This window comes from Tupaia chinensis, unplaced genomic scaffold, assembly GCF_000334495.1.
Source record: "Tupaia chinensis unplaced genomic scaffold, TupChi_1.0 Scaffold000140_1, whole genome shotgun sequence".
NCBI classification, from domain to species: domain Eukaryota; kingdom Metazoa; phylum Chordata; class Mammalia; order Scandentia; family Tupaiidae; genus Tupaia; species Tupaia belangeri.
Window position 1 is genome coordinate 7,679,024 of NW_006159610.1, and position 13,467 is coordinate 7,692,490.

General features: G+C 39.9%; 1 protein-coding gene across 2 annotated transcripts in view; it reads right to left on the bottom strand.

The window, feature by feature from the left end:
* The window catches only part of KDM7A (lysine demethylase 7A), a gene marked incomplete at its 5' end in the record, with an annotated part of 54,475 nt that overhangs the window by 26,459 nt on the left and 14,549 nt on the right, over positions 1-13,467 (bottom strand). For both annotated transcript variants that reach the window (XM_014586490.2, XM_006145042.3), the window contains 3 exon segments: positions 6,725-6,831; positions 8,305-8,392; positions 12,308-12,470. In XM_014586490.2, coding sequence (XP_014441976.1) covers positions 6,725-6,831; positions 8,305-8,392; positions 12,308-12,470 — 358 coding nt within the window.

The window sequence follows — 13,467 nt, forward strand, 5'->3', positions numbered from 1 at the left end:
GGGAACCAGCAGTTAGCGTAATGGCTATGTCGCTGGACTCCCACGTAGTCGACCGCGGTTCACGTCCTGGACCCGGTGGCTTAAAACTCACGCTGGGCGCGTGTGCGTGCGTGCCCAAGATCCTGAGAGGAGAATGGAGAAGGGATTGCGGCGTGACCATCCCCCCTGGGGGGTGATTTCTCACTTTCTGTCTCTCTGTCTCTGTCTGTCTGGCGAGCACACGCGCCCTATAGCGAAAAACCCTCAAAAAAAAAAAAAATCAAAGAGTATGATACACTATATATACAGGGAAATCAATAGCCTTAAATGTTCACATTAGGAAAGACAGTTGAAAATTAATGAGCTGAAAACTCATTAAAAAGTTTAAAAACATAAAGGAAAGGAAGAAAAAGTGACTAAAAATTAACAAACTAGAGAGAGGAATATTACGCCTTAAACTGGTTCTTTACAAGATAATAAAATTGATTTTTAAAAAAATAGGCACACCAGGGCCAGCAGGTGGCTCAGTAGTTAAGGTCCTGGCCTCTCACATGACTCACTGGTTCAAGTCCCAGATTTGCTTGGTGACTTTAGGATCATGCCAGGTGTGTGTACATGTCTGTGCACATGCCCAAAATCCCAAAGGAGAATGGAGAAGGGATTGCGGCATGGCCATTCCCTTTGGGGGTGATTTCTCACTTTCCCTCTCACTGTTTCTCTCTTGTGAGCACAAGCTCCCTATGGAAAAAAACTTAAAAAAAAAAAAAAAAAGAAAAGAAAAAACACAAATATCTACTATGAAAAATGAGAAATGAGACAACACTACAAATACTACAGACTAAATAGTTAAGAATAATTTTATGAATAATTTTATGCAACTAAATGTAAAAAATTAGATGAAGTGGACACATTTCTAAAACTTAATTTCTCAAAACAGATTCAATAAAAATAGAAAATCTTAATAATCTTCTAACCACTAAAGATATTAACTCAGCAGTCATATGTCTTCCCATAAAGAAAACTGTATATCCAGGAGTTTTCATGAGTGAGTGAATTTTCAGTAATTCGAGAAAAAAAATCATTCCAATTCTATATAAACTCTTTCAGAAAAAGAGAAAAAGGGAATAATCCCAATTTTTGGGGAGAGGAGTTTCGTTTTGTTTCTTTTTTTTTCCTTCTTTTTTTGCTATAGGGCGTGTGTGCTCACCAGGAAGACAGAAAAAGACAGAGACAGAAAGCGAGAAGTGACACCCCCAGGGGGGATGGTCACTCTGCAATCCCTTCTCCTCCATTCTCCTCTCAGAATCTTGGGCACACACACACACGTGCCCAGAGTGAGTTTAAGCCTCAGGGTCTGGGACTCAAACTGTGGTTGATCGACTACATGGGAGTCTAGCAACGTAGCAATTATGCCATCTGCTGGTCCCATTTTTTTCCCCTGAGGTTAGGATAACTTTCATACCAAAATCTAATAAGGAGAGTATAAGAAAATAAAATATGAACCAATTTCGCTCTTGTGTCAAAAGAAAAAAATGCACACATACACAACATTTATATGTAATATGCACATATACATCCCCATATTTATACAGAATGCTTTGTACCTTCCATATATATTGAATTATATAACGTAAACATATGGAGAATAGAATATACACAATATTTTAACCTACAAGATCAAGGCTAGATTAACATTAGAAAAATTAATATAACCACTAAATTAAAAGATTAAAGGAGAAAAATGATAGAACTATCAATATATGCAGGAAAAGTTTTTTATAAAATTCAATTACTACTGGGCCAGGAGGTGAGGTAGTAGTTACGGCACCGAACTCTCCCATGGCTGACTGTAGTTCAAGTGCTGGACAGGTAGCTTGAAAATAACACTGGAGGGAACCAGCAGTTAGCGTAATGGCTATGTCGCTGGACTCCCATGTAGTCGACTGCGGTTCGTGTCCCGGAACCGGTGGCTTAAAACTCACGCCTGGCACGTGTGCGTGCGTGCCCAAGATCCCAAGAGGAGAATGGAGGAGAAGGGATTGCGGCGTGACCATCCCCCCTAGGGGGTGATTTCTCACTTTCTGTCTCTATGTCTTTCTCTGTCTGTCTGGTGAGCGCACGCGCCCTATAGCGAAAACCTCTCCAAAAAAAAAAAATAAATAACACTGGAAGTGTGTGTGTGCCCAAAACCTTGAGAGGAGAATGGAGAGAGAAAGGATTATGGTGTGGCCATCCCCTCTGGGGAGTGATTTCTCACTTTCTCTGTCTCTTTCAGTGAACACATACACCCAATGGTAAAAACAAAAATAAAAATTCAATCACTACTGATAATTTTTTTAAAATAATTATTTTATCCAACTTTATTTACTTATTTACTTATTTTTTAATTTGACCAGTGAGGGACAGCGCGAGAAAGAGAGAGAGAGAAAGTGAGAGAGCAAGCCACCAACCAGGTCCAGGACTCGAACTGTGGTTGGCCATGTGGAAGTCCAGCATCCTTAGCCATTAGGCCACCTGTCGCCCCCACTACGATAATTTTAAAAAAATGAAATAAAATGCAAAAATATCCAACTTGTAAGCTAACTTAGAATAGACAAGAGAATTCTTAAATCTCATATCCCTTTTCCTCCTGATAAAAGTTATCAACAAAAAGTCTATAGCAAACATAATACTTAATAGTAAAGATGGAAAACTTTCCTTCTAAGACTGGGAACAAAATCAAGGTGTTCATCTTTAACATTCCTATTCACCATTACCTTGGAGGCCTTAGTCAACCCAGCAAAGCAAGAAAAATAAGTAAAAGATATAATTAGAAAAGAAGAAACAGGCTGGTATGTGGTATGGTGGTTAGGGCACTAGACTCCCACATGGCCAACCACAGTTCGAATCCTGGGCCTTGTAGCTTGTTTTCTCACTTCTCCTGTCTCTCTCTCTCTTTCTCTGTTTCTCTCTAGTCAAGTTGGGAAATAATGATGATAGTAAATAAAAGTAAATAAATAATTCCTAAAAGAAAAAGAAACAAAACTCATTATTCACAGAGGATGTATGCAACAACGCATCAGAGAATCCAAAATAATCCTCAGGTAAATTATTAAATTATTTTTTAAATTTTGCCAGTGTGTGCATGCACTCGACAGAGAGAGAGGAATAGAGACAGAGGGAGGAGAAAGAACCTCATGGTGGGGCATGGACATATCGCAATCCCTTTTCCTCCATTTCTCTATCTTTTCGGGATTTGGAGCATTTATACAAATGTGGCAGGTAAGCTTTTTAAACCACTGGGTCCAAGACTGAACTACACAGTCAGCCATGTGAGATCTGGCTTCACTAATCACTAGGCCATAGGACCAGCAAAATAATTTTTAACACAATTTCTAGGTACAAAATCAGTATAAAAATTAACTGCTTCTATAATTCTAATATTATTGGGCCATCAGAAAAGTCAGGATTTTTTTTGTTTTTTGGGTTTTTTTGGAGAGGTTTTTGCTATATGGCATGTGCACTTGTCAGAAAGACTGAGAGAAACAGAGACAGAAAGCGAGAAATCACCCCCTAGGTGGGATGGTCACACCGCAATCCCTTCTCCTCCATTCTCCTCTTGGGATCTTGGGCACGCACGCACACGTGCCTGGCTTGAGTTAAAGCCACTGGGTCCAGGACTCAAACTGTGGTCGACTACATGGGAGTCCAGTGATATAGCCATTACGTCAACTGCTGGTCCCAAGGATGTATTTTTTCTGTGTTTTTCTATGCAAAAATGCATCCTGGTTTTTCTGACAACCCAACATGTGAGTTGTTAGATCAAATCATATGCATGTAATTATATAGGTATGTATATAATAATGCTGTACTATAGACTGGGTCATTGGGAAAGTCATGATGCATTTTTGCACAGAAATATACATCATGATTTTCCTGACAAAATATCATTTGTAATGGCACTAAAAAATATGAAGTACACAGGAATAAATCTAGAAACCAATTAATGTGCAAGCTTTTTACCAAAAAAAAAAAGAGAAAAAAAAAAAAAAAGACAGTTAAGAAAATCTAAATAAATAAATGGCCCAGTTACAGTAATACGCGCTACTGCTCAGCAGGCTGAGGTCACATGATAAGCTCCCAGCACATCCTAAAAGCCTGGTGCATGGCACATGCATGTAATCCTGGCTACTGGAGAACCTGAGGCAAGAGGATCCCGAGCTTATGGCCAGCATGGGCAACACAGCAAGACCTTGTCTCATAAAGAAAAGGCACGTGCCTATGGTCTCAGCTACTTGGGAAGCTGAGGCAGAAGGATCACGACATAGCAAGACCCTGACCTAAATAATAATAATAACATTCTAAAATAGAGATCTCTATAATCACTTTTTAAAAACTCATTATTTAACAACATAAAATTTTACTGAAATTGATCACTAGATTCAATATGCTTTAAATCAAAATCCCATTTTTATTTGCTTGCTTTTTGGGGGAGGGAGGGTCAACTTACAACTAACTCAAACATTTATATGGAAGTGAAAGGGCAAAGATAAGCCACGTCATGTGGGAAGTGGGAAGGCCTACAAGCTATCACGGTTTAGAGGCCAGCAGGTGGTTTGGTGGTTAAGGCACTGGACTCCCACAGGACCAACGGCGGTCTGAGTCTCAGACCCAGCACTGTGCTTTCTCACTTTCCCTTTATCTATCTCTGGTCAAATTTAAAAAATAATAATAAATAAAAATAAGTAAATAATTACTTTTTTTTTAAAGATAGCAAGGCTTATTATAATGCTAGTAAGATGGTGTGCTTGGGGAGAGACCAACCACCAGCCCACTGGAACAGAAGAGTGCCTATCTAGCAGAGGACCTACACGCACGTCAACACAGGATCCAGGACAGAAGTGTTGTCTACCAAGGACAGAAAAGGGAAAGTCTGTTCCAAATATGGTGCTGCAGGGACCAGCAGATGGCATAATGGTTCTGTGAGTGGACTCCCACATAGTCAACTGCAGTTTGAGTCCTGGACCCAGTGGCTTAAATCTCATGCCAGATGTGTGTGCGTGCATGCCCAAGATCCTGAGAGGAGAATGAACAAGAAGAGAATGCAACGTGGCCATCCCCTTGGGGGGGGTGATTTCTCACTTTTTGTCTCTCTGTCTTTCTCTGTCTCTCTGGTGAGCTCACGTGCCCTAAGCAAAAATCTCTCTTAAAAAAAAAAAAAAGGTAAGAAAGAAAATGTGGTGCTGGGACAAGTGGATATTTATAAGAAAATGAATGGAAACTTATCTCCTTCCTTCTGCCAATCCATGCAAAAAGAACTAATTACAAATGAGTTAAAAGTCTATAGGAAAAACACAAACCTATAAAAGCTTTTAGAGGATAGTATCTATAAGGCCTTGGGATAATAAAAATAAACTTCTTAAAGGCAGAAAAAAAGCTATCAAAGTTGAAAAAAACTACTTTAAAATTAAGCATTTTTGTTCTTCAATAAACACCACAAAGAATAAAAAGAAAAGTCAAGACTTGAAGATATGTATCTGTCACACATTGTACTGAAAGGACTAGAATCTAGAATATGTAAAGAACTCCTATAAATCAGTATAAAAACAAACTAAAATAAAATAGAGACATAAATAGGCATTTCAGTAAAGAAGAAATTCGAACGGCCAATACACATTTTTTATTTGCTTAATTACATCAACAATCAGGGATATGCACATTAAAAGCTCAAGGAAGGGCTGGCTCTGCAGCTTAGTGGTTACGGGAATCAGATTCCACAGACTACCACAGTTTGAATCCTAGCCCTGGTGGGTCAAAAAACACACCAGGTACATATGCATGCATGCCCCAAATCCAGACAAGATGGAGAAATGGAGGACAACATGACCATGCCCCGAAAGGGCAGCGCTTTCTCCCATCCCCCTCTTTCTGTCAAGCATATGTACCCTCTGGAAATTAAAATGAACTACATAAAAGTACAAAGAATATTTTTTAATACTCATTAGATTTCAAAAATTAAAACCTTAGAAGGCCCAGAGATGGTGGCGTACATAACACCACCACTCGGAAGGGTGGAAACTACATGGGAGGCCTGACTTTGGTTCCTCAGCCAACCTGGATGCACTGGATACAGTTGCACATGGCTGTGGTCCTGGTTAATCCTGAGGCTGGGGCAGGAGAATCACAACAAAGAGAGACCCTGTCAACAATGCCTATCTGTCTCTGTCTCTATCTTTGCTTCTCCCTCTTACTCTTCCATAAAGGGGGAAAAACTTAAAACATTGGTAATTCCAGTGTTAGCTAGAGAGTAGAGCACTGGGAACTCTCATATCCTACCATAGGTATGGGAAACGGGAACAATTTGGTAACAACCACTAAATCCAATTTGTGACCTAGCAATTGGGTCTCTTCTCGTAACTCTTGCACTGAGTGACCCAGACGAGAACTTCTTAGCAACATCTTCCAAATCTGTTAAAACTAAAAACCACCTCAAAATATCTAGCTGTATGTAGAGAAGGTATATAAGTCATGGCACATTCATAAAACAATGAAAAGAACTCTAGTTACATACAAAACATGGATGAATATCACAAACAATGCTTAGTAAAAGACAGGTCGCAAGAAAATCAGTGTAAGTCTATTCATACAAAATTTAGAGAGTCCTACCCTGCTAGAAAAGTGACTCTCTTTTTGTCAAGTGGCTTTCAGTGAATTTGTAAGCATAATGCATCACATCAAAAAACAAAATGCACAAATTATTAATTACCTTTCAGAGTTTCCAGCAAGTTTTTGGCTACAAACCAACATATGGCTTCGAAGAAAGGGAATTTGAAAAGATCTGGTGTTTTTAGTCTTTTTTCCATCTCATAACACCTAAATGAATAAAATTTGAAGAGATATTCAATATTAACATTTAGCACTTCAACGCTAAAGAAGGTAGTAACCAACTTGAAAATAAAATAAGCAAGTCATGATACGTAATACCAATAAAGCATTATATTGAACAAACTGAATTGTGATCTTATCAGGTTATGACTTTAACAAATTTAATGGTACTTTAAAATTACACCTCATGGGGACCAGCAGTTGGCATAATGGCAATGTTGTTGGACTCCCATGTAGTCGACTGCAGTTCGAGTTCCAGACTCGGTGGCTTAATCTCATGCCGGGAGTGTGTGCGTGCGTGCCTAAGATCCTGAGAGGAGAATGGAGAAGGGACTGCGACGTGGCCATCCCCCCGGGGGGATGATTTCTTGCTTTCTGTCTCTCTCTGTCTTTCTGGCAAGCACATGTGCCCTATAGCAAAAACCTCTCCCAAAAGAAAAAAAAAAATTACACCTCATGTAAGACTGCACCTTATATCTCAATTTTAATAAAAGGGGTTTTATGAGGGTCCCACTGTAATAAATATAACAGCATGTCTAGGAAATGGCTCCGTGTTTTGGAAATACTGTAGTACCGACCCAGGGAGTTTTCTTTAGGCTCTAATAAGCATTCAAGTTCACGACCACACTTGGCACTAGCCAAGGGGAGAAGACAGGGACCACAGTCCGCCACGGTTTTGGTCATCTGTGGGAGTCCCCATAATGGTCCACATAGCAGGAGCCACCTGACACCCAAGGACAGCTCAGGTACAAAGAGACAAGAGCCAATTTGGTAGGTGCAGAAGCCGCCTTGGCTTAAATCCTCCTGCCCTGCAAGAGCCACTATCTCTTGTACTAACTACACAGATGCATCTAGCTTCCAGGGATCCCATGGACATGCCAAGTTACGAGAGTTCCCATATCCAGGCAAGCCCAAAGATATGGCTTCCTACCAAGTATTTCTAGTTCTCCCAGACCTGATACAGCTGATTAACCAGGAATCATTTTTACCTTAAGCAATGTCATTAGACTACCAGGGGAACAGAGTCATGCAAAGGTCAAATTCCCATACGGGAGGGGAAATAGCTATTAAACCTTTGCTCACAGCAAAATCCAAGCTGGTGTGCCAATGGCAATCCTGACTTAGTGCTGCTTTTTACAAGCACCATTTGTCACTCTCAAGTCTGACTGGATTTCATTTCCCTTACTGCAAAAAGAACCAAAAGACAGCACATACATTTTTATAAAATTTTGAAATTTGGGGAGATATGATCAAACTGAATAAGTTAATATTTCTCTTCTAGATTTAAAATACATCAAATTATCCTTGTGACAAAATTTTTAAACAACACTTTTGTGAAAGTTCTTATTCCTAATCATTTCTCAAGGTCTATCATGGCATTGCAAATAAAACATTGTACTATTTAAAAAAAAAAAACACCTTTATAAGAAAAAGAGTATATTAAATACTCATAACACGAACCTGAGCTGCATGCCGATATTAAGGTTGTGCAGAAAGTTTCCCCCAAAAGCCATACAGTCCTGAGAAGTGAGCACAGCATGAACCCACCCTGAAAGGGTTAAAAGTATATAAATAAGTTATTCTTTTCTGTATTTAAACCAAACAAATGTGACATCTACTTGGAAAATAAGTAACTCAAAATATCGACATCAGTTTGCTTCCTATTCCAGTGCTAGAGAAGCTGAGGCCTGCTTCGGTCCACACACCCGTTTAACTACACAGCACGTGAAGGCCGACTCTACGCCATGCGGAGCTTGCTGAATTTGAGGAATAAGGGGAAGGTTGTTTGTGGTTTCCTATTTTTGTCTGTTAGTTTAAAAACACAATCCATCTTCATATTTCTGAGACAAATCCAGTCCGGTTTGAGTTAGGTAGGAACACACGTTTTCCAGTAATGAGTACTTGGACTGGCAGAGCACACTGTTCCCTGGTGCCAGCCTGCAGTGAGTGCCCTGAAGGCACCACTGGGGGAGGGCCAGGGGACCCGACCCGACGGTAAGAAGGAAAAGCAGATTAGCCACACTTAATTATGGAGGGTTATGGTCCTATAAAAAAGAAACGGTGGCTATCGAAATGATGTATTTTCCCATAAAAATGCTTTCAAAGCAAGGATCATTTCTAAGGGCTAATCCCTACCTCCTGAGAAATGTCGACAAACTTAACATAAAAGACATAATAGAAATATATACATGTTTTAGCACATAAAGCAGTAGTTTATTAATATTTTTTCATTGCCAGAGTGTGCTTGACTTGCTCCAGAGAGACAGAGAGAGAGGGAGAAAGCACCCCAGTGGGGCAGAGTCATGCTGCATTCCCTTTTCCTCCATCTCTCCATGCTGTTAGGATGCTGGATGCGCACACACAGTCAGTGTATCTTCCAAACTGCTAGCACTGGGATTCAAATTGTGATTGCCCATGTGGAATCCAGCTCCCTTGACCAATAAACTATGGGGCTGGCTTTTAAAATCTGCAAATGCTATTATCTTTATATTCCTCATCTTCTAATTCCTCATTGTACTGTAACACTATATCAGAGGCTCCTTGAAGGACTGTTCAGGTGTTCATGTGTGTGCTCGAAGCCTGAGTTTGACCGTGAAACCGCCAATTGGAAGTCTCTCTCTATGAGCTACAAATCCTATATATATCATACGCCAGTGGTTCTCAACAGTGGTAGTGCTCACAGAGATATAGGTGTTCTAGAAAGCTGGAAGACTCTTGTGATTGTCACAATGAACAGGGAGCCATGAACAACTACCAAATTATAAAATTACTGGCAATTTGTCAGTGGAGCCAGGAGTAGGACACACAGGACAGTTAAACACAGTAAGAAATTGTCCTGCCTCACTCAAGGATGTCAAATTCTGCTGGGCATTCATGTAGGTAAAAAGTCTGTCCATTAATCATGGATATCAGAACTCCATTATATATTTAAACAAAGTATTTCTGCATGATTTGGGCACCATTTTCAATAAAACTACTCTGGAAATTGAAAGAAACTGTACTTCAGTTTGGAAATGCATCAGCTGCCAACTCCTTGGGAAAAAATCATATTGCCTACAACAGTAGCGCTCATTCAATGGAAATACACCTCTCTAGACATAAACTCTGGTAGCTCCAGGTTCACTTATTTCACACGTATTTATTATTATATGTATTACTTATCTGACATGTATTTCTTATTATATATACCTCAGGGTCTGTGGTTAACAGGTCCCTATGATCTCTGCAGTAATTAAGGTTGCTTGAATCAGAAGAACGCAATTCTCAAAAACACTGGTTTGGAAAGCCAATACTCTTGCATTCATTCACATCTCAAAATGACTCACCTGGTACCTACACCTGAGGCTACGGCTAAGCCTGATCCTGAATTCCTTCTAGAGGTCCTGGAAGACATACACTTGGCCTCTTACTTATCCCAAGTCAGTGGCCTAGATTCCTCAGAGTAGGCTTGGCCTTTGACAGCAATGCAGAACTGACCAGAGTTAAAACCAAAAGGAACTTCACCAAAATTTAAACTATTTGTGAATCAAAGGACATTAACAGAAAAGTGAAAAGAATCTACAGAAGGAGAGAAAATACCTGCCAGTCACATGTCTGATATAGGTTCAGTACATGGAATTTATAAAGAATGCTAGCAAGGGACCAGCAGATGGTGTAATGGTTACGTCACTGGACTCCTACATGGTTGACCTGGTACAAGTCCTGGACCCAGTGGCTTAAAGCTTGTGCTGGGTGCATGTTTGTGCATGCCCAAAATCCTGAGAGGAGAGTCGAGGAGAAGGGATTACAGTGTGGACATTCCCGCTCAGTGGCTATTTCTTGTTTTCTGACTCTCTGTCTCTCCAGCAAGTACATGCTACCTATGGCAAAAATTTCTCTTAAAAAAAAAAAAAAAAAAAGAAAAAGAAAAGCTAAGAAATACAACAATAAAAAAGGCAAATAACCCAATTTAAAAATGGACAAAGAGGGGCCAGCAGGTGGCATGACGGTTAAGGCACTGGACACTCCCACATGGCTGACCACAGTTAAGAGTCCTGGACCTGGTGGCTTGCTTTCTCACTTTCTCTCTCTCTCTCTCTCTCTCTCTCTCTCTCTCTCTCTCTCTGTGTGTGTGTGTGTGTGTGTGTGTGTGTGTGTCTCTCTGGTCAAATTAAAATAAATGAATGAATAAATAAAATTAAATAATTTTTTAAACGGGCAAAGGATCTGAACAGATCTTTCTCCAATGAAGATATACTCATAAATAATAAGCATAAAAATCCACTCAACATCATTACACATTAAGGAAACGCAAATCCAAGCATGATGAAACACCACTTCATACCTGCCAGAATGGCAAAAATAAATGACAATAAATGAAAATGTGGAGAAACTAAAACCTAAATGTGTTGCTGGTAGACATGTAAGACAGTGAAGCCATGTGGAGCACAGTCTGATAGTTTCTCAAAAATTAAATGCAGTTAAAGCATACTTGGTCTATAACCAAGAGAAATGAAAACATACCTCCACATAAGAACTTATACACCAATGTTCACACTATCATAATAACCAAAAAGTGGAAACAACCCAAATGCCTATTAATTAATTAATGGAAAAATAGGATATATCTGGGACCGGCAGTTAGCATAATGGCTATGTTACTGGACTCCCATGTAGTCGACCGCAGTTCGAGTCCCAGGCACGGCGGCTTAAACTCACGCCGGGCATGTGTGCGTGTGTGCCCAAGATCCCAAGAGGAGAATGGAGGAGAAGGGATTGTGGCATGGCCATCCCCACTGGGAGGTGATTTCTCGCTTTCTGTCTCTCCGTCTCTCTCTGTTTGGCGAGTGCATGTGCCCTATAGCAAAAACCTCTCCAAAAAAAATAGGATATATCCTATAAGGGAATATTGAGGGACCATAAAAAAATAAAGTAATGATTTGTGCTACAACATGGATGAACCTAAAAAATATTATGCTAAGTAGAATATGCTAGACACAAAAGGTCACACGATTCCATTTATGTGAAGTGTCCAGGCAGGCAAACCCAGAGACAGAAAGTACTTTAGTGATTGCCAGAAGCTGGGAAGAGGGTGTTGGAGAAGGTAACTATTAACAAGTACGAGCTTTCATTTAAGACGACACAAATATTCTGGAATAGATAGTGGTGATGGTTGTACAACCATTTTAATCTACTAAAAATCAATGAAATTGTACACTTTGAAAGAGTGAATATTATGGTATGTAAGTTTTATCATAATAAAAATGAAAATGAAAGCAAACAGCATAAAACACAAAGCCAAAAAAAGTCCTAAGTACAAGCAAAGTCCACTAAGGGACAAAGTAAAAAGTCCAAGATCAGAATTATCTCTTAGGCACTATCATAAAAGCTATGTTCCAAACACATTAAAGCCAGAGGTTCTAATCAAACTCCACATGACTGAATAGCAGCTATAGGCAGCAGGGACTGGGATTTAACACTTTACCTGTAGGAACAAATAAGGTATGTCCCTGCTTCACCACACATTTGTAGCATTTATCCACCTTGTCTCCAAAGAACACCTCACTCTGGGTCACAGATGAACTCCAAGATTCATAGAGTGCCAAATTTTCATCGGTTGGCTTTATCAGATAAAAAATCTTCTCACCCTAAAAGAAAACAGCCATAGTATTTTTGAAAAAGCTAAAGCCATTCTTAGGATAGCCTACATTTATGCAATTTCCCAATTGAATTATCTAATTTGAATCAGATAACTATCAGAATTGTACAGGTTCAAAAGACCTATATTTCACATACCTCCTCAGTGGCTAATGCCCTTACTAACATTTCCACAGGAGCTAACACTCCCCCTCCCCATCTGACAAGGAGTTGATAAAGTAGTTCTAGAGAAACAGCTGCAGGAAAGGAGCGTAAGGACCCACAAACACCCTGCAGATTCTTCTCAGTTGCAAGTTCCAAAAGTGAATACCCATTAACAGCCCCCAGGTTAGAGTACTCTCCCCAAACTTTGCCTTTTCTAAGATCTATAACATAATGGTTTTGTAAATAATGAGAAATAGAGACCAGCAGATGGTCTAATGGTTACATCACTGAACTCCCACGCAGCCGACCACGATTCAATTCGCGTCCCAGACCCAGTGGTATTCACACCAAGTGTGAATGTAAGTGTGTGTGCATGTGTGTGTGTGTGTGTGCGCGCGCACGTGTGCGCGCGCCCAAGAGCCCAAAAGGAGAATAGAGAAGAGACTGTGATGCAGCCATTCCCCTGGGGAGCGATTTCTCACTTTCACATGCTCTCTCTCTGTCTCTCTGGCAAGCACATGTGCCCTACTGCAAAAATCTCCCAAAAAATAAATAAAAGATAAATAAACTTCCTTTAATTAACTTTTTGTTCCCTCATGAGTAACATGAGCCCAAGGAAACTGTATCAAATACTGAGGCACAGGCATTCGATAGAGATGACGATCCTGTTCCAGAACAGTGTTTTCCAACAAAATGTCGTGACAGTGAAAATTTTTTACATCCCTTCTACCCAACAGTCACTAGTCACAGTGGCTACTGAGCATCTGAAATATGGCTAGTGCAAATGAGGAACTCAGTTCTAATTACATTCCATTTTAATTATTTAATTTTATCCACACATGG